The sequence below is a fragment of the Magnolia sinica genome, chromosome 13, assembly GCF_029962835.1.
Source record: "Magnolia sinica isolate HGM2019 chromosome 13, MsV1, whole genome shotgun sequence".
Taxonomy (NCBI): domain Eukaryota; kingdom Viridiplantae; phylum Streptophyta; class Magnoliopsida; order Magnoliales; family Magnoliaceae; genus Magnolia; species Magnolia sinica.
Window position 1 is genome coordinate 778,186 of NC_080585.1, and position 21,811 is coordinate 799,996.

At 40.8% G+C, this 21,811-nt stretch overlaps 1 protein-coding gene across 1 annotated transcript; it reads left to right on the top strand.

Annotated features, from left to right (window-relative positions):
* The first annotated feature begins 1,324 nt into the window (after window positions 1-1,324).
* LOC131223944 (uncharacterized) lies at window positions 1,325-21,048 on the top strand. The gene is made up of 7 exons (XM_058219543.1): window positions 1,325-2,311; window positions 3,280-3,450; window positions 6,330-7,503; window positions 13,578-13,582; window positions 14,476-15,375; window positions 15,741-15,905; window positions 19,546-21,048. Exons 1-7 carry the CDS (start codon window positions 1,447-1,449, stop codon window positions 20,721-20,723), a joined length of 4,458 nt encoding a protein of 1,485 aa, XP_058075526.1. The 5' UTR covers window positions 1,325-1,446; the 3' UTR covers window positions 20,724-21,048.
* Window positions 21,049-21,811: the final 763 nt, after the last annotated feature.

Below are 21,811 nucleotides of genomic sequence, written 5' to 3' on the forward strand. Positions count from 1 at the left end.
ATTAAAGCACAAACCACACGACACAAGAGATTTTTATGTGAAAAACCCTCAAACAAGTAAAAACCACGGGACCTCGTCCATATCAACAATCCACTATGAAGTAGAATGTTACAACCTTCTTCACTTACGCAGGAGTGAATAAACAGTCAGAGAATAAAAGAAAAATGGAGAGATCTCACTGATTACGAGGACGTAGCAGTACTGACATGTCAAGTGCACAGTAGATCACCGCTACGAGAATAACCTCCTTTCCACAAACTTCCTCTCTCTCTTTCTCTCGCTCTCTCTCACATACACACACACACACACTCACACACCTTTGATAGCCCTAAACCCTTTAGCAAACCCTTGTAAAGCTTTAGGAAACTCTCTTGCATTATCTCTTACATTACCTAGAAAGGCATTAGGCACCCCTATTTATAGTTTAGGAAACTTCCTTTCGCACTCTTTGCGAAACCGCCTCAGATTTCCACAATCCGCATAAGATCTGGACTCAAATTTGTGTAAGCTCGACTGGTCGTGTAGATTCCTCGACTAGTCGAGCGGCACTTTCGACCGGTCAAGCACATCCCACGACTGGTCGAGAACCTCAGAAATCAAAAAACCACAATTCACTGGAAAAAGAGTCAAGCCAGTTCACGACTAGTCGTGCACCAGCCCTCGACTAGTCGAGTGAAGCTCACGACCAGTCGAGCCTGGGGAAAAATTCCCATCACTTGGATCCCACCGAGTGCTTTTAGATACTGTAGACCATCTTTCCAATGACCTGGCTGACTTGTGTTCCGGTTACGGCTGATTTTTGGATATCCCATGACCTACGCACACACACTCTAGACAGGGCCGGCCCCACCTTTGCCAATTCATGATCCATCAGAATCCTAGTTGCCTATAATCTCCCCTTGAAGCTCCTACAATAGTCTGGAAGAGCCGAGATATGAGACTCTCCGGGAAATTAGCTGCTGGATTTGGTTCTGTTTCAATGATCCAAGATGTTATGTGATGGCCTTGCGGGGCAGGGAAATACAGCATAGAAAATAAAATAAAATAAAAATCTACCGTTACAATATTTCAGCCCTTGGATCATTTAACTCCTTTGCTGTGAACATAAACACGTGTTAACCTTTGTTTCGTGGGACAAAGATGGGATCATCGAATTCTTTAGATTTTTAAGGTAGCCCACCATTTTCTGTATTAGGTCAGATGAACAACTTCGATCTTTGAAACATAACCCGTAATCCACGACTATTGTCCCTGCTTATCGTGTGGCAATACATCTTCACCCTGTAAACTCAGTCAACCAACCCAATATATAGTATTAAAAAAAAAAAATAAAGCGCTGGTGATCGAGGAGCACGTCAACGATAGGAAGTATTAAAGAAAAGAACATTTAATTTGGTACTCCAAACAAAGGCAGAAGAAGGAAAGAAAGCAAGAAAGAAAGGAGAGATGGCATTGCATCTGTTGCTTCATCTCATATGGCTAACAGCATCAGCTTCAGCAGCATCACAGGCGCTGCCCGGTTGCCCAGACAAATGTGGGAACATCAGTATTCCATATCCATTCGGCATCGGCGATGGCTGTTACAGAGAAGAAAATGAATGGTTTCGAATCAATTGTAGTCACTCTTTCTCACCTCCCCAACCCTTGATAGCAGGTAACCTTGAAGTCATCGAAGCATCGCTACAAGTGGTGCGCATAAAGAACTGGATAGCTTACAAATGCTACAATGAGTCGGGCGGGCTAGTCTCTCATTCTATTCCCTGGATCGGCCTGCGTGGGACCCCATACACGTTCTCTGACACTCTTAACAAATTCACGGTCCTTGGGTGTGACACCTTAGCGGTGATCCAAGCGCCTGACGTGAACTTCACAGGCGGTTGCATATCGCTCTGTGCTAGCCAAGAGGGAATGATCAATGGATCTTGCGCTGGCATCGGTTGTTGCCAGACCGCCATTCCAAAGGGTCTCAAGTTTTTCCAGGTAGAGCCCGCGAGCTTAAAGAACCACACTGATATCTGGGCATTCAACCCATGCAGCTACGCTTTCCTGGCCGAACAAGACCAGTTCCAGTTCTCTGTGACGGATCTCAATTATGATCCGAATTTTGTTAATAGGACCAGCAATCTTGTTCCAGTGGCGCTTGACTGGGCGGTGGGGAATGAGACGTGTGAAGTAGCTCGTAATAGAAACTCAACCAGTTTTGCATGTCGTAACAATAGCAACTGCACTGATTCAGCCAACGGTCCTGGTTACCACTGTAATTGCCTTGATGGGTATGAAGGGAATCCTTATCTCCCTGGAGGATGCCAAGGTAAGCGAGATTACTCCTCCAAACATTCATCTTTATACTATATCATCACCCGTTCATCAAGTTAGCCGAGGTGTTTTTGGAATTATCATAATTCGCTGGTAGAGGTGATGCTTTCAGGGGCAACCATCCAACAAGGCTGGGTCCTCTGTTCTAACAGTAATTCACTTGCCTATTCACCTATTCCTACACTTGATTATACGCTATTACGCGTGTTCGGTCCACATAATTGTATATTTCATCCCCTCCCTACGTTGAGCGAGCCCAACAATGATTCTAAGATGCCCCAAAAGTCATAGAAAACAACAGAAAGCCACCCAAAAACCTTCAAATTCACATGGTGGTGATTAGGATGGTTGATTAATCAGCCTGATTTTTGGTGATTTTAAATTTCTTGGTGAGGCAATCCTGCTGGTTGGATGTCATGTGTAGACAAAACATGGTGTGCCCCACTTCCATGACTTGTAGAATAAGCTCACACTACAAGGGCCTGTAGAGAAACCAGCCTCAACCATTGCCCCATATAAGCTTTCTGGATGACTATGGCGGTACAGGATACAGTTTGTGTTTTTCCAATGCTGACATCTTTCAATGGCGTGGACCATCAATGTGCTCTTATAACTAAGCTATGGTCCATTGGAGCCAACATGCTGACATGTTCCTATGGTCTGGACCAATATCAATGTGCTTTTATAACTAAGCTATGGTCCAATAATCACTTGTGATTATACTAACCTTAAGAGTTTTGGAGTCCATGTGAGCCATTAAAAAAATTCTTTTCAATGTGGTAAATCATCACAGTGCTGACCTGAATCATCTAGGAAGCCCAATTTTCTTCAACATGAATAACAGGGCACCAGAACATGGACAGTTTCAATCATCTGTTGTAGTTGGTCAAGGAATGATTTGAGAAAGTCTAAATTTATCAGGTTTTCAATCATTGACGGTAATGTGTTTCTATGTGCTTGCAGATATTAATGAGTGCTTGAATCCAAAGGCCAATTTATGCCAAGAGATTTGCATTAATACACAGGGGAGTTATAATTGTTCTTGCCCTCGTGGCTCCCATGGGGATGGTAGAAAGGACGGAAAGGGTTGCATCAGAAAGGGAAAACCTTTTCCATTAATTATGGTCATTCTAGGTAATTCTCCACTCAATCACAGCCATATGAAATTTCTTCTGATTGAAAATTAACAACATTTTGTTGTCTTGACAAGATCTTTAAAATGTGAGAACTGATCAACAATTCCAAGCATGCTAAGCTAGCACGCAACCCAGTCTTTCCAGTTATGTGCCACGAACGTAGGACTTCCAAGCAGTATGAATGGTAGGCCCAACCATGAAATATCAGTTGGCCCTAAGACCAAGCTAATCCAATCATCAGGTGGAGAAGTATGTTGAGTCGTATGCAGGCCATCCATTGATTTGAATAATGTAGCCCACATGATGAGTGGACTAGCTGACTTTCCATCTAGGTCAGTGTGGCTTTGGATGTCCTAGCTTAGCATGGCTGAGTTTGTAGGTCGAGGTGTGTTCCATATAGTGCCTGTTCCACCATAACTTGTGGTGGTAACGGGTAGCTGTGGGGCCCACCTCAAATAAGCATCCAATCCACCTGGTCCATTAGGTCCTGGAGGAAAAAAATCAGCCCGATCAGAAACTCAGGTGGGCTATAATGATGAGGAACATTTGGGAGGGAATACCAAACCAATAAAACCTTCCCAGTGGAGCCAACCATATTGTGCATACTCCATCTAATCCATCCCCACTTAAATATAAAAAAGGCTATTCCACATCTGGTTAGTCAACAATATGTAAATTTAGAGGTCTTACGCAGGTTTCTACATTGTTCTGCATTGCAGCCCAATTAAGTTTGGATGAGATTTATTTATTATTTATTTATTTATTATTATTATTATTTAAAGTTTTTCAGAAAGGTGGTAGCACACAAAACAAGTTTATGAGTTTGGATCAGACTGATTTGTAGTTTCTCCATAGTTATATTTTTTCAAGTACAGATGAATTCAAGTATTTATTATAAAAAAAACATTTAAAACGTGAATAATACAGGATTTATATGAATCCATGTATAATATGATACTGTTTTTAAAAAAAAAAAAAAAAAAGCCAAGAGAGAATGAAAAAAACCCAGCCTCTGCTCCTTTCTCTTCTTCCTCCTTTTGTTCTTTCCCTGCTCCTTTCTCGTTTGTTAAAAGCAAAAGCGAGCTGTTAGATATTTCATTTTTAACCATCTGATAAATTAATGTCCCCTACTGTAATGGTTATTAATTAATAAGCATGATTTTTATTACATGATACATCTAAATAAATATTCATAACTAGGTCAATTTATTTTTTGTATTGGAAAGCCTCTCTGGGCCCACATGTTGAGCTGTTCGATGATGGAAACCATTCATGATGTTCAATCTTTTCTGTACGGGCCACCTAGAGAAAATTATGCAGAGTGCATTAATTGTTGGGGCTATGACAACCTTTAGATCAATTAGAACAAGTAAAATTGAATTTTCAGTGGAAAATTAAAGGTTAAATCATCGGTGAAGTGTGGTCATAGGAAAAAAAGAAAAAGGATTATTAATTAGTGGTCGTATTGAGAGTATTGAAGCCAAACAAACACTTACTATGGTTTTTTTTTTTTTTTTTTTAAGTCGCTTCCTTTACATGACTGGCGTAGAATGAACTTGTCCTATACATGCTGTGCATGGGGCCCACTTAGCTGTTTGTATGACATTCAACCTGTCCATCATAGTCAGCCCATCATGAAAGTTGGGCTTTGCGGGGTTTTCTGTTGGCTTCTATGGTGTGGCCCACCTACTAATGATTGGATTGACCTAATTTTTTAGTCATTGTATCATCTGTTGGGCTCAGTTCATAGGTTGGATGGTATACACAACATGGTGGGCCCAACATAGGCAATAGTGCATGCATGTGCTGGAAAATGACTTTTACAGTCAGGTGAATAAAGATTTACACGCAGGTAGATGACTTGTATAAGTAAGCCCTTCCACATTGATTCATAGAGGAACCTATCTCTACATCTGGACGGTTAAATTTACACACAGGGTAACATGCATATAAGCATATGTATAACCTAATTTTTATCCAAAACTTTTCAAGAAAACTATATTATACCTGAAAAAATCCATCACCGACCTTTAGCTGCATGTTTCTGTATTTTATGGCTGGATTTTTAACCATATTTTTAAATATCTATGCCGAATAATGCTTGAACTTTTGCCGTATACCAAATTGGACCAGACTGATTTGAATGCACAATTGAGTTCATAGTTTAAAAACTCGAAACTTAACTCAATATCAAATTGGTCGACTAGATTTGAATCGACTCAGTATAAATAAAAAATTTCAAATAAGAGGTAGTTCGAATAGTATGAGCATAAAAATAGTCAAGAGCACCAAAGCAGTGTAGGCCTATTGGTACACGTGGTATCCTCTATTTTTAAGGTTGCCAATTTGATTCGCAACAAGAGCAGACTAGTCATGATGAATCTTGTCGAGTTGACCGAGTAGGTGAGCTGACTCGACAAGTCGTGCCGAGTCTGAACAGAATCGAGCTCGCCAACAAGTTTCATAGAAACTAGGTTGATTTTTAGCTGAGTCGAGTTGACTGAGCCAAGTTTCGAGTCGAATCACCTGTTGTATATGATCATGTCCTTTGAATCACCTGTTGTATAAGATCATGTCTTTTAAAATACCGGCTAATTAATTGAATTGGCAACATACTGATTTATTAGTTGTTGGGATGGTGATATTACAACGCACACAAGAATCTATGATTAATTATTTCAACCAACCTAAAAGTTGACCATTTTATTTCATGGAGGGGATTGGTGACATGTTCCCTCCATGAAACATGAGTTTTGATTAGAAAAATAAAACCTCATTTGCGAGGGTTTACTGCACCAAAAGACCAGATTGCAGGTCGGTCTTTGTTGATTAGAACAAATATTGAAACTCATGAGCTTACTGTGTGCGTGGATGCAGGTATTTGTTTGGGTCTCTTGTTTCTACTTGTTGGTAGCTCTTGGTTATATTGGGGATTAAAGAAAAGAAAGCTCATCCTACTCAAGGAGAAATTCTTCAAGCAAAATGGTGGTTTGCTATTGCAACAGCAAATCTCTCTTCACCAAGGTACTGCTGAGACCAGTAAGATATTCACTGCAGAAGAGCTCGAAAAGGCAACCAACAAATACCACGAGAGTCAAATTCTTGGAAGGGGAGGCTATGGTACAGTTTATAAAGGAATTTTGTCAGACAAGAGAGTAGTCGCGATTAAGAAGTCCAAAGTAATTGATGAAAGCCAAATCGATCAGTTCATTAATGAGGTTGCCATTCTTTCGCAAATCAACCACAGAAACGTGGTCAAGATCTTGGGCTGTTGTTTAGAGACTGAAGTTCCTCTGTTGGTTTATGAATACATATCTAATGGGACTCTCTTCCACCACATCCATGATGAGGGCCATGTCTCCTCACTCTCTTGGGAAAGCCGCTTAAGGATTGCCGCTGAAACTGCAGGAGCACTTGCCTACTTGCACTCTGCAGCTTCAATACCCATCTTTCATAGAGATGTTAAGACTACCAACATTCTATTAGATGATAATTATACTGCCAAAGTATCTGACTTTGGAGCGTCGAGATTGGTTCCCGTTGATAAAGCTGAGTTGACTACGTTGGTGCAAGGAACCTTAGGATATCTGGACCCAGAATATCTACTTACAAGCCAATTAACAGACAAAAGTGATGTTTATAGCTTCGGAGTAGTTCTTGTGGAGCTCTTAACTGGGAAGACCCCGCTTTCATTTGAGAGATCTGAAGAAGAGAGAAACTTATCAATGTACTTCATTTCGTCAATGAAAGAAAATCGTCTCTTTGAGATTCTAGAGGCTCGAGTTGTGGACGAGGGGGGCATACAACAGCTCGTAGCAGTCGCAGATCTTGCAAAGAGATGCTTAAGAGTGAAGGGGGATGAAAGGCCTAAAATGAAGGAAGTAGCATCGGAGCTAGAGGGATTGAGAAGGTTCGAGCAACATCCATGGGTTCAACAGAATGTAGAAGAGACCGAGAGCTTGCTAGGCGAACCGTCACATTATTCTGCTGGTGATACAATCGGGTATGATAGTTTGAAGAACCAGGTGATGTTGGCGTTAGACATGCCACGGTAATATAGAGTTTAATGTCATTTGTACTTCCTTTGGGTCTTGATTTGTTAGTCCAAATATACCAAAATTGGAGAAAAACACAAATAATGGCTTGACGCATGTCACACAACCATTGTATTTAAAGTAATATTTATGCTCTACCGATTGTTATAGCAATTTGCATCAGAACTGACAGCAAGTTCACTTTCAGGTTCAGTTCAGGTCTTCGTCTCTAACAGAACAGAGTTTTGTAGAACAAAGCTTTTAGGTCTTTTAAAGGTCATTTTATTTCGTTAAAATTTTATATATATATATATATATATATATAAAATAATTTTTTTTAAAAAAAAAGACAAGAAGAAGAAGAAGAAAGATTGACTGTCCTTATCTTGAATCTCTGAACACAAATCAAAGAGTCATCTTACAAGAGGGAATCTTTGGATTCTCTCCCCTAGCGATTCTATAGGATCTAGCCAACTATAAAAATGAGTCAATCGGTTAGTGACGACTCTAGTCAAGCATAACACTATTTCAAACATACAAACACAAGAAGACTTCGAAAAAGACTTGTGTAAGTCATGAGTCAATTCCGTTAAGAATCCAATTTCCAGAAAGACATACTTTAATTCTAAATTCTTCCATTTTCTATAGCATGTTATTTCTTTACATAATATAGATTGTATGTTAGTTTTCTTCTTTTCATAACAAGATTCATAATATAGATCGTAAGTTGCATATCTTTATAAATAAATTCTATTAAAGCTAAATTAATAAATAAATTAAAAAAAAAAACATTGGGAAATTCTCCACATTATCTTGTGTTGTCATGGTGTAAGAGCAGTTTACTTGGGCCATCATTCTTTGAGTCCATCGCTCACCATCAGCATTCTACTCGCCGTCATTCGTCACCCCTGTTTGTGGCACTCACAGATATCCAAAATCCTGATCTCAGACTCACTGTCATCGCAGTCGGCTTTGTCGTGGCAGCCTCCTAAACTTCAATGTAGTCGGCTTTGTGGTGGCAGCCCCCCAAACCTCAACATCTGCACAACAATATGGTTCCAAAGGCATGCATCATAAAGACTCTTAAATGCAATTGGACTGGAAATCATAAGCTGAATACCAAGGCTTGGGACGGTTTCATGGCTGGATTCCCATCTTGATTTGTGCTATTAGAAAGTGCATCACCAAGTTTGGATCGGCACAAGTTTTGGTCTCCAAAGATGAGGGAACCTGATGGGCAGACTAGATATCATTCTCACATTGTTGGCCCCACACGCCCTGTTATAGATTAAGCATGTTCTACAAATGTTGCAGAGAGCCAGCCTCATTGAACCTAACTAATTTGTAAACCAACTACAACTCTTGCTTTTAAACAAAATCAAGAAACCATTTGGGCTTTGGAACTCCAACGTTGCTAGCTATCTTGTCGAGTACATGCATGTTCAGGAGGTACGCATCCAAGAAATTAAATTAGGAACTCAAATGGCATAAAAAGACAAATGAAAGCTACTTTCAGATGCATCTGGTGCTAAACAGAAACTTACTATATGTGACAACGTGGGCATGTCCACGGATCTGTGACATTTATCAGATGGCCACCTCTAATGCATGTGTTCAATCCTAGAACGTTGCATACCTCTGTATCTAACTTTCTATATCTATATGCATGTGCGGTCCATCTAATAAATGGATCAGACAAATGTTTGGGCTTAGGATCATCACTGTGGGGACAACTCTATTAACGTACGTCTTAGATCCCACCCACTAATGTAACACTTGGTAAGTGTGGTTTTTGTTTGGTGCTTGAAGACTGCGAGTTGTTTGGAATCAGCATTCATCAAAGTGTCTAGGATTAGCATTTCTCAGAAGAGACGGTGTGAGGAATATTAAGTGCATTCATGTGCAGTATGAAAATAAACCTCATCCAGACGTGTAAACTGGAATACACGTGTGAAATCAGAGCGGCTCATCAGGTGGTACACATTGGCCAGGTTTCATGATGTGTCAAAAATGAGGCTGGTTCGATCATTAGGTGGTTCATATGAAAATTAAATACAGGTTTTGAGAAATTGGCCAATCGTCTAAAATCTATATCATATCTGGCTGACCTGATGTTCCCATCGGCCTGACCTGCGGGTATCACTCGACTCGATCGACTTTAAACCCAGTCGAGTCGACTCAATTAGACTCGACAACTCTGGTAAACTACAATAGCCGAAGAATCTTATCCATCCAATAAAAGAATTGCATCTGGCACGTGGATCACTGATCCCTTTTAGTATTTTCCATAAAAATATCAGGTAGAGTTGAAGATTCTCGCAAAATGTTTACTGTTTACTGATAGACCACCTCGACGATCAGGAGTATAAAAGACAGCGCTTGGTCGAAGACAGTCCAAGCGTCTTCACAGATTCTATCCAAAACCAAACGTTTATGCGTTGGGAGCTGTGGGGTCCACCATGATGTATGTGTTTTATATCTCACTGATCATCTGTGTGCCAGCTCATTTTAGGACATGAACTTAAAACCTGAAACAGATCAAGAGCTCAAGTGAACCACACCACATGAAACAGTGTTAATTGAATGCCCACCATTAAAAACTTCTTGGGGCCACACAAGTGTTGGATCAAGATGATATTTTTGTGTTTTTCCTTCATCCAGGTCTGTGTGACCTTATCAACAGATTGGGTGGGAAATAAGTATTACGGTGGGCCCTTGGAATTGGTTTCAACATTAGGTGTCATTATCCATGTTGTTTTTTGTGGTGTGGTCCACTTAAACTTTCAATCTTTTTCATTTATGGGCCTTAAGCCCTAAAATTAGGGCTTAATGGGCCAGGACTAAGGTTGTTTTTTCGCCTGGATTTTAAACTGTTTTGAGCTGGCCGTCAGGCCGGGTCTATTCCAAATTCTGATTTTGGCATGCCTGAGCCTGGCCATTGACCCCCCTGCCTAAAATGAGTTGGCAAAATGGATGGACAACATGCATATAAAACACATACATCAAGGTGAATTATTCATTATGTTGAGCTCACCTTGGTCATTTATCTTCAATGTAAAGCATCTTGTGGGGCCTACCTTCAATGTGAATCATCCACCTTGTGGGGTCCACCTTGGACGTGGGTCGTTCATCATGTCGGGCATTGGATGTGGACCATCCATCAGGTGGGGCCCACCTTTAACATGGATTGTCCATCAGACGGCCCGCGTTGGATGTTGGCCATTCATCATTAAGAACCAAGCTTTGATGTGGATTGTCCTAATGTAGGTCCCACCTTGATACACCTCATCCATCTTGTGAGGCCCATCTTCAATATCCACTGCTCATCATGTGGATCCCACCTTTGATGTGGACCATCCATCATGTTGGCCTCACCATTGATATGGGTCATCCATCATGCAAGGCCCACCTTGAAAGTGAGCCATTCCTTATTAGGGGTTGACCCTTGATGTGGAGAGTACTATTATGTTATGCCCACCTTGTTGTGGGCCATTCATCATATGGGGCCTACTTTTAATGTCCACTGCCCATCTTGTGGAGCCCACGTTGATGTGGACATTGTGTGGGCCCCACCTTCTCTGTGGGTCATCCATCAAGGGACCATTGCGTCAATCTGACATCCCCATCATCAGCCATGCCCAAAAATTGTTTTGAACTAATATATCTTGGGCGTATTTGATTTCCATGAGCTTGGGTAAATACTCAGGAAATGGGTAATTATTATCATTTCCTCGGTTTGAAAATCGAGGGAAACTTCTACATTAGGAAACGGTTCAAATAGCTATTTAAACTTTTTGAACCTCAAGGTAATGTATATGATATATTAATTCTGTTCATATGTTTTACCAAGATATTTTGAGGTATGAGCCAAAAAATGAGGATGATCCAATACTCAGGTGGCCCACACCAAAAGAAACAGTGGCCTCACAGAGTTTTTAACAGTAAGTATTCTATTCCTGTTTTCGTATGGTGTGGTCCACTTAAGTTTTGGATATATCTCATTTTTTTGCTCATACTATAAATTCAAAATGCATAATGGATGAACAGTGTTGATAAGAGAAATGCATCACAGTGGAACCCATATATATTTTCCAATGCTTTCGGTTACCATGTCAAAAAGTAAGTTGTCAAATCAGGTGCCTTGGCAAATAGTCCATTTATGATGGTCTATTTCAGAGTAAAGACAAAAGATTCCACCATTAGGAGACTGATTGAAGAATTTTTGAGGCATGGTCCATTTATGATGGTGTCCAATGGCTTGGCTAAACCAACCATGATAGCTTATGAACAGATTGGGTACACAACAAGAAATGGGAAACTTTGCCTTTTCAACAGGGGAGGGTAAGGGCATGATCTCAGGGACCTGAGCTTGCCCTCAGTCATGCTCACCTGGCACCTTCTTACTTGAGCACCGATGCCCACCTTTTTATACATGTATCATTGGCACAAAACCTAAACAAAATCCAAATGGCCCATGTGATGTGGCACCCCATGAAACCTCGTACGGCCCAACAGTCAGCTTGATCCAAAACTCTGATGGGCCATAGCAAAGAGAGAGATATCGAGGGAGCCAACTGTTTTCTTTTTCCATGGCCCACCAGAGTTTTGGATCAGGCTGAAAGTTGGGCCTTAAAAGTTTATGGGATGCTGCATCATGTGGATAGTTCAGATTTTACGCTTACATTATATATCAAAAAGTGATTATGAGTTCTGACAAGAACTAGTGGGCAGCTTAGCATTTCAACCCAGGGGGGGCAACGGCAAGAGTTCAGGGTTACATTTGTGCACATTGACAGCCTCTTTATTTTATTTATTTTTCATAGCCGTCATATTATTATATTTAGATAATTTTATTGTTATTATGCTCATCATGGACTCTTTCACCTTCCTACACATTCTTCCATTGCAAGTGACTTTTATTTTTATTTCTTAATCATCTTCACCGGATCAGGCTTAATTTGGATACATGCATGAAGAATCCTCTGTTGGGATCAAATCTTCCTGGCGTCGGCACTACACATGAGCTATAATCTAAATTGCAAATCATTCTGATATCTCACTAGGTTAGGTCTTGCTGTGTCCAGTTTCAAGGCCTAGACGAGTGAATCGATCTGGTATCTCATTAGGTGAGGCCTAGATGAGCCGCTCCTTATATCACGGTTTTGACTAACACAAATTACTTAAGAGAAGAAGGTTGGTGGGGGTGATGTTTGTGAAATGTCATAAGACAAGGTGTAAACTAGCTAATGCGTGAAATTGAAAGGACCGTGCACAGGAACAAAATTCATACATGGCAGAGACACCATCTCTCTAAACGAGGCCTGGTGACTCAAATCTTCATCCATACCATTCATAAGGGCATTCTTAGTGAATGAACTGAAAACGCAAACAGGTTTGCCTCATCCAAAACCTTTGTTGCTACGAATGTTTCAACACTAGAATTTCAATAATCACTGTTTCTTTTGGTATGGTTTACTTAAGTTTTAGATTTGGCTTATTTAGTCCATGTCCTAACATATCTCAAAATAGGGCTGGACAGAGTAAATTTCTCAAAAACATCACGTTAACCCCTCCTAGTTTCCCATCACAGGATCTTCATGCCAAATGCTCAATCCTTCTCCCGTTTTGACTACGGTCTTCAAGGGTAACAGAATTAGAAAAAATAAAAATAAAAAAAGATAAAACAAAAAATAAAAAATAAAAAAAAAATCATATGTTTGTCCACACTATTGATGAACGAGTCCACACTATTGATGAACGAACAAGACCCTGAAAATTTCCTTAATAGTAGATTTTTGGGGCATGGTCCATCTACAGCAGGTGTTGACAGATCAATGGTCTGGATGACTGAACCGTATGCCCCGCTTGCACAAACTAAAACCCTGAGTGTACTATGTTCCTTGGGGTTGGTGAGGGTAACAGTTGGTCTTCGGACTCCATTAAAAGTTGACGGCTCCAATTTTGAATTGGTTTAAACAAGTTCAATAAACCTCAAGGGATCGAAAGTCTTAGGTGAGGACATTTTGTAAGAGTGAACATCGAAAAAGTCAGGCCAACTTGGTCAAAGTTTCTTCGAGTTTTTCTATTGCAGACAGGGTAATCGAGCAACCTTCTTGATTTGTTCCCACCTAATATCATAGATGGGAAGTCCAGTACCCATCTTGATTTCGTACATTGGATCGTCCATTATTCCTCATCAAGCTATACACAAACGGGAAAGAAGATCATACATGCACAACGCAATCATAAACCAAACCACAGTACCTTCTTATAAATAGATGTTTCCCAATTCCTTACCCATCCAGAACCAAGTTCCTCTAATATCCCCCGGAATTCTTTGGAACATTAGCTGCTGGATCAGGGCCATGTTTCAGTGATCCAGACTGTTATATGATGGGCATTACGGTGCATGGGGGTAGAGGATACAAAAAATAAAAATAAAATAAATGTCCCGTAAGAATATTTCAAACCTTGAATTATTTAAATATTTAATTTCCTTTTAATATAAACTCGTTTTAACCATTATTTCCTCTGAGAAGGATCGGTTGGACGAATTCTTTAGATTTTTTTTAGGTATCTACCGTTATCTAACTTGTGTAAGGTCAGATCTACAGGTTTGATCTTAGAAACATGACCCCTGATCTACGGCTATGGTCCCCAATTATGGTATAACAATAGGTACATATCCACCGAATACGGATCCTCTGTTTGCGTCAAGCAGCAAAACTGGTTGTTGCAATCTAATTGGACCGTGTCATTGTGTAATGCATTTAATGATGCATCGCTTACCGAGATAGGACCAATAACTATACAGCAAAGTAGGAAAAAAGCAGGAAAGTCGTGGTTTTGGCAAACAGAGGATCCGGACTCATATTCGCCTCGTAAACTCAGTCAACCAAGTGAATAGTGAAAAACACTGTTGATGCGAGGAGCACGTCAACGATGGGAAGTATAACAGAAACAACATTTGATGTGGGATTCCAAAAAAGGGCAGAGGAGAGGAGGGATGGCATTGCATCTGTTGCTTCATCTCATATGGCTAATAACAGCAGCAGCAGCTTCAGCTTCAGCAGCTTCACAAGCGCTGCCCGGCTGCCCAGACAAATGTGGGAACATCAGCATTCCCTATCCATTCGGCATCGGAAATGGCTGTTACAGAGATGAAAGTGAATGGTTTCGGATCATTTGTAGTGACTCTTTCTCACATCCCAAACCGTTCATAGGATCTGGTAACCTTGAAGTTATCGAAGCATCGCTAGAAGTGATACGCTTGCAGAACTGGATAGCTAGCAGCTGCTACAATAAGTTGGGGCAGCAAGTCTCTGAAGCTTCCTTTATCGTCCTGCGTGAGACCCCATACACATTCTCCGACACTCCAAACAAATTGATGGTTCTTGGGTGCGACACGTTTGCACTGACCGGTGGGTCTGAGGACATGAACTTGAACTTCACGAGCGGCTGCACGCCAGTTTGTGATAGCCAAGATAGCATGATCAGTGGATCTTGCACTGGCATCGGTTGTTGCCAGACCAACATTCCAAAGGGTATCAAGTGGTTCCATATATTGCCTACGAGAATAAACAACCAATCTAATACTAGGGCTTTCAACCATTGCAGCTTCGCTTTCCTGGCTGAGCAAGACCATTTCCAGTTCTCTGTGACGGATCTCACTGACCCCGATTTCGTCAATAGGACAAGAGATCTTGTTCCAGTAGTGCTTGACTGGCGAGTAGGGAATGAGACGTGTGAAAAATCTCGTCGTAGAAACTCGACAAGTTATGCATGTCGTGACAATAGCAACTGCACTGATTCAACCACCGGTCTTGGATACCACTGCAATTGTCTTGATGGGTATGAAGGGAATCCATATCTCCCCAAAGGATGTCAAGGTAAAGCGAGATTGCTCCTCCAAACATTCATCTTTATATTCTACATCACCGCTTCATCAGCTTAGACAAGGTATTTAATTATGAAATTATCTTTATTCTCTGGCGGAGGCAGTGATTTTAGGGAATGGTTAACCATCCACTATGGCCGTTCCTGTGATCCAAAAGTTATATTCACCCCCCCTATTCATGCGCCTAAGTATACACTTTCTTGGCAGCCGAATAGCAGAGCAATAAACTAAAACATGGTCAATTTGAATCATATGTTGTTACTAGGTCAAGGAAATGATTTGAGAAATTTGAAATTTCTCAGGTTTTCAATCCACAAGTGTCTTGATTCCAAATAATGAGTTTCCATGTGCTTGCAGATATTAATGAATGCGAGAAGGCCAATCCTTGTACACATGATTGCATTAATACAAACGGAAGTTATGAATGTACTTGTCCAGGCAGCACCTATGGCGATGGTAGGAAGGACGGACAAGGTTGCATTCCAAAGAATGAAGCATTCCCAGTAATTAAGGTCATTCTAGGTAAGTCACCTCTCAGTCACAGCCAAAATAAATTCCTACTGATTTCAAAGTAACAACAATTTGCCATCTTGACAAGATCTTTAAAATATGAGAAATGATCAAATGCATCTGCAGGTACCATACTTGTATGTTATATTTTAATTCCTATTGAGCCGGCCAGGTGACTTGTGGAAATCATTATTTCCAAGTCACATTCCTAAAATTAAATTAATAGAGAAATTCTAGCCATTGATTCAAAGGCACTTGTGTTTTTTTCTTCTTCTTTTTTTTTTTGAAATAAGAACATTGGATTTTTGTTTTTAAATGTCCAATATTAAATATCCCCCAATCCTTTGTTAGATAGTCAAATAAGCATAGATTTTGGTACATGATACATTTCAACATGTGAACCACTATTCGAAGAGCTTAATTTCAATAATTTGTAAATGACTCGTTCAATTTATCTGTGCATTTGCATCACCCATCACACCCCTGTCAATGATTTTTCTTAAAAGGCAAAACATGAATGATTCTGATCATTGGAACACTCAACTTGTGGGTCCCACTGGGCAGCAACGACATGAATGATTCTGATCATTGGAACGTACTCAGCTTGTGGGCCCCATTAGGCGACAACAGCACGGATGATTCCAATCATTGGAACACATCTTGTGGGTCCCACTGGGCAGCGACGGAGGCAAAATACTCCTAATTTATCAAATGGTATCAGAGCTATTCTGGCCATTGTTGCACACTCCTGATCTCGATCTGGACACCACTACTGTTTAGCCACATCGCCAACCAATCTCAGCTTCTGATCAGTGCCTCGCAGACCTTCTAAACCAATGAATTAGTCACCAACCACTGTCTATGCTCTGCCATTTCCTCCATCTGAACACCCTTATCGCCACCGCTGTTACTGTAACCACTGGTGATGCCACGGCCCAATCGCAACTGCTCATCGTCCATCGCTGCTGATCATCATCATCAGCATCATTTTTGTCTCATTTTACGACTAAGGATTCAGAGTGTTGATGCGAAAAACTGGTGCACCCTCCTCAGTCCTTCCACCTGCGCAAGGATGAAACAAAGGAGACCCTGGCTAGAGCTGGGAACCCTCCGATGCCATAGTCAATGGAATGGACATATATATGAGCTTTTGAGTATGGTTTTCTGCGTACCTTTTTAGCTTGGAGTTCTCTACATTCATAGGTATAGGAGGGTCCCATTGTATGAGGATTCTTCTCTTGATATCTTGGAGATTTGATTTCTAATCTGTTTTTGGTCTCTACCCGATTCTAAGATCTTCGAGATCGGGGATCCTTTTACGAGATTTTTTGGGACAGCATTTTAGTTCACACCATCTTTTCCTTGCTCGGCTCCGTTCTGACTGACTCTAATAATGAATTAGTCTGGGCCGGCTTTAAGGATAAAGTTGTTTGCCATCTGTCGGGCCAAATGAAGTCGATCTGTAATCGAATTCTCTCTTACTTCGATAGCTGACCTTATAACCGACCTAATAGGGTCAGTTTTATGGTCGGTCAGGCGGCTTCTGAACTTAAGGTTTTAATCGGCCTTTTAGATGTTGCTGCCTCGTCGTCCAAGTCAACTTCATGCATCTATGTAATTTGCCTTTCCCTCATGACTTTATAAGTCTCCGTAGGAGTTTTTATTACTTATAAACCGAGCTAAGTCTCTCCTTAAGGCATTTAGCTCTCTTGCCTCGAACTCCTAGGCAAAGTCAATAGAGTTGGTCCATTCCATAACCGGGTCTCCGGACTTGTCATATTTTTCCCCAATACAGAGTATATCATAGCCTACTGAACCCACATGTTTGTGAGTCAAGTTGACTGGGCGGAGTTTTGAGCTGAGTCACCTCTCATGGCTGATCATGTCTCTTAAAATACTGCAACATGGAAGCAGGTTAGCAAAGTACCGATTTATATTATATGTTGGGATGTTGATATCACAACGACACAAAAAGAATCTATGATTATTTCCAGCCGAACCTAAAAGTTGACTAATTTATTTTATGGAGGCGATTGATGACATGGAAACATGAGCTCTGATTAACTCGCAAACATTTCCGCCTGTGAGGAACATCACCACCGGTTGTACACAGCCAAAAGCACACCACAGCTTCAGGGATCCATAATGTTGTGTGTAACATCCACTCTCTCATCAGGGAAGCTCCTCAATTGTAGGCCCTCTGGCCAAAAATCAGCCCCATCTGCAAGTCTGGTGGGCCACACCATAAGGAACAACCAAAAGGGGAAGCCAATCACAGGTTTCTAGGCAGAGCCAACCATGGTGTGTATACCTCATTTAACACTTTCAGCATCTGCCAATGAACTGGCGCTCTAAATAAAAATAAAAACAATCAGAATGATCCAACACTCAGGTGGGCCACACCAAGTGTAAGTTGGGGGTTTTAGTGGAGATTTTATATTGTTACCCGTGGTGTGGCGTACATGAGTTTTGGATTGGGCTGAAGTTTGGGCCTCACGGCTAAGTGTGTGATCATGAGAAGATGAACATGATGTTTGAAGTGGATGTTACCCGCAAAATATAGTGGGCCCCATGTATCTGTGCGTTCGACCCGATGCCGGCTACAACTGTTTTAGAGGCTTCCAGTCCAACATCCTATCGGGGCATCGCGGGGACCCTGCAGCATAGATTACTTTAAAGGAAAATCAGGCTGGTCAGCCATCACATGGGCAGCACATGCACATAGGACATGGACCTTGTTGGGTGCCTTTTATGATTTCATGGGCCTTTTGTGTACTGTTTAATGTAAGCCTCAAGGCTATCATTAATTATTAACGAATAAAGCTAGGTTAGAGAACTAACTACTCTCTATTTCTAATCTCTCCTCTTTCTTCCAAGACTTTGGTAAGCTTTTCCAACAATCGGTACCTTACAACGTGCATGGCCCAACTAATAAGCTGATAAGAAGCTACTGATAAGCTTATTTTTGGTGCTAGGTTGTGACCGTTGGTTGCTGTCTCCCCAGCAATCCATACTTTTAAGATCAACAGTTTTCACTGACAAAACCAAAAAATAAAAAATAATAACAGAGAGTTAAAAAAGAAAAAGAAAAAGAAAAAGAGTAATTAACATTCAGGCGCTTATTTTATTGTAAAACATCGTCAGCTTTTAAAATCTTTTCCAAAACAAATTAGAAGTAAAGGTATCTTGTCTGGCCTTGACTAATAAATGGCAAACGATTTCATCAGTTATCTTTGTAAAAAGATATTTTAACCCCTGTTTTTCAACGAATTCAACGTCTATATCCTAGTCTCGACTGATGTCTATTCCATTGGGATAGTGGATTTTCTACGCCTATGATGATGATGCGTGCATTTGATCTCATTTTTAGGTCCTCATGATCTTCACGGTAGAGGCCTCATTTTTAGGTTGGAAAGAGGGTTGATAGAGAGAGGTGTGAGGTTTTTAAGTCAAAAAAAAAAAAAAAAAGGTTTTAAAACAACTAATGGATTACTTTTTAATAAAAACCAAAAGAATAGGTTGCCATACGTCAGTTACTCAGAAAACTTTGCTTATCAGGGTTTACTGCAACCAATATACCAGATTGCCGCTGGCTCTTTGTTTGTTACATTTCTCTTTGTTACTCATGAGCTTTCTGTTTGTGTGGATGCAGGTGTCGGTTTGGGTCTCTTGTTTCTACTTGTTGGTGGCTCTTGGTTATACTGGGGATTAAAGAAAAGAAAGCTGATGCAACTCAAGGAGAAATTCTTCAAGCAAAATGGTGGTCTGCTATTACAACAGCAAATCTCTCATCACCAAGGTTCTGCTGAGACAAGTAAGATATTCACCGCAGAGGAGCTGGAAAAGGCAACCAACAAATACCATGAGAGTCGAATACTCGGAAAGGGAGGCTACGGTACAGTTTATAAAGGAATTTTATCAGACAACAGAGTAGTTGCAATTAAGAAGTCCAAAATAATTGATGAAAGCCAAATCGAGCAGTTCATTAATGAGGTTGCCATTCTTTCCCAAATCAACCATAGGAACGTGGTGAAGCTCTTGGGCTGTTGTTTAGAGACTCAAGTTCCTTTGTTAGTTTATGAATACATACCTAATGGGACTCTCTTCTACCACATCCATGATGAGGGCCATTTCGCGTCGCTTTCTTGGGAAAACCGCTTAAGAATTGCGGCAGAAACTGCAGGAGCACTTGCCTACTTGCACTCTGCAGCTTCAATACCCATCTTTCATAGAGATGTTAAGTCTACTAACATCCTATTGGATGATAATTATATTGCTAAAGTGTCTGACTTTGGAGCGTCAAGGTTGGTTCCCGTCGATAAAGCTGAGTTGACAACGTTAGTGCAAGGAACCTTAGGATATCTAGACCCAGAATACCTGCTTACAAGCCAATTAACAGATAAAAGCGATGTTTATAGCTTTGGAGTCGTTCTTATGGAACTCTTAACTGGGAAGACGCCGCTTTCATTCGAGAGATCTGAAGAAGAGAGAAACTTATCGATGTATTTCATTTCTTCAATGAAAGAAAATCGTCTCTTTGAGATTCTAGAGGCTCGAGTTGTGGATGAGGGGGGCATACAACAGCTCTTATCGGTCGCAGAACTTGCAAAGAGATGCTTAAGAGTGAAGGGGGATGAAAGGCCTACAATGAAGGAAATAGCATCGGAGCTAGAGGGATTGAGAAGGTTGAAGCAACATCCATGGGTTCAACAGAATGTAGAAGAGATGGAATTCTTATTAGGTGAACCGTCACATCATTCTGCTGGTGATACAGCTGGGGATGATAGTTTGAAGAGTCATGTGATCTTGGCATTAGACATGCCGCGTTAATAGTTTGATGTAATGTGTACTTCTCCGCCTTGATTGTTAGTTGAAATATCCCAAAATTGAAGGAAAGAACAAATAAATGCTTGAGGCATGTTACACAACCATTGTCTTTATAGCCGTATTTACCCTTCACCGATTGTTAAATCGGTTTGCAACAGAACTGACTGCAAATTCATTTCCCAGTTTAGTTCCCATCTTCCTTTGTAACAGAACAGAGTTTTGTAGAACAATGCTTTTAGAAGGCCTTTTTAAACTCTGAGAGAGAGGTTGGTTAGAGGAGAGGGGTTAGAGAGTGTAAATTGAAGATGATTTTTGAAAAAAAAAATAAGGCCGTTCAAAATTCAGGTGGGCCACATCACCTGATTTCAGAGGCTTTAGGTACAATTTAACATGGTGTGAAAAGACCCAAGTTTGGATTGGTGTGACTTTTGGTCTCCGATGATAACATTAACAGGGCATTAATGGACAGATTAGATATCAGTCTCACATCACTATTGGCCGGAAACACAACGTTTTAGAACAAGCTTGTCTTACTGACGTTGCAGTGGACCCGGTCTCTTTGGACCAGACGCCAATTGCCTGTTCACCTAGCCACAAGTTCCTGTGGTTGGAAGCTATGTAGGCACACAAAGATGCTTCTGACAAATCCACTCCGTCCATCAGTTTCTCAATGTCACAATAGGACAGAAATCCGAAAATCGGGAAGATCGAAACACAAGTAGGACACACCACATGAAACAATAAGAATGAAAACATCCACCATTGAAACCAGGAAACTTGGTGGAGGCTACGGATGTCTTTTATAGGGATGATATTTATGCCTACATTTTATTTGAGTGGTATTAACCATATAAACTGTTTGGATGGCATATAAACATTATGTTCAGTCCTGGGAAGACATTTTCATTCTCACTCATGTCCCCCACAGAGTTTTGAATCTGCGACATGTTAGGAGTACTGTCCTGTTGTAATCTTGAGAATCTGGAGGGAGTGGATCTGTCACAGGCATTTCTGTGAGCCTCACATAGCTTCCGACCAGAGGAAGTTCATGCCACTGGAGGGTAATTCACGTCCCTCTAGAGCTAACTAAT

Coding starts and splice junctions, on each gene's coding strand:
- LOC131223944 (XM_058219543.1), top strand. CDS start 1,447: ATGGCATTGCATCTGTTGCTTCATCTCATATGGCTAACAGCATCAGCT. Junction 2,312..3,279: donor TCTCCCTGGAGGATGCCAAG/GTAAGCGAGATT, acceptor ATGTGCTTGCAG/ATATTAATGAGTGCTTGAAT. Junction 15,906..19,545: donor AGTAATTAAGGTCATTCTAG/GTAAGTCACCTC, acceptor GTGTGGATGCAG/GTGTCGGTTTGGGTCTCTTG.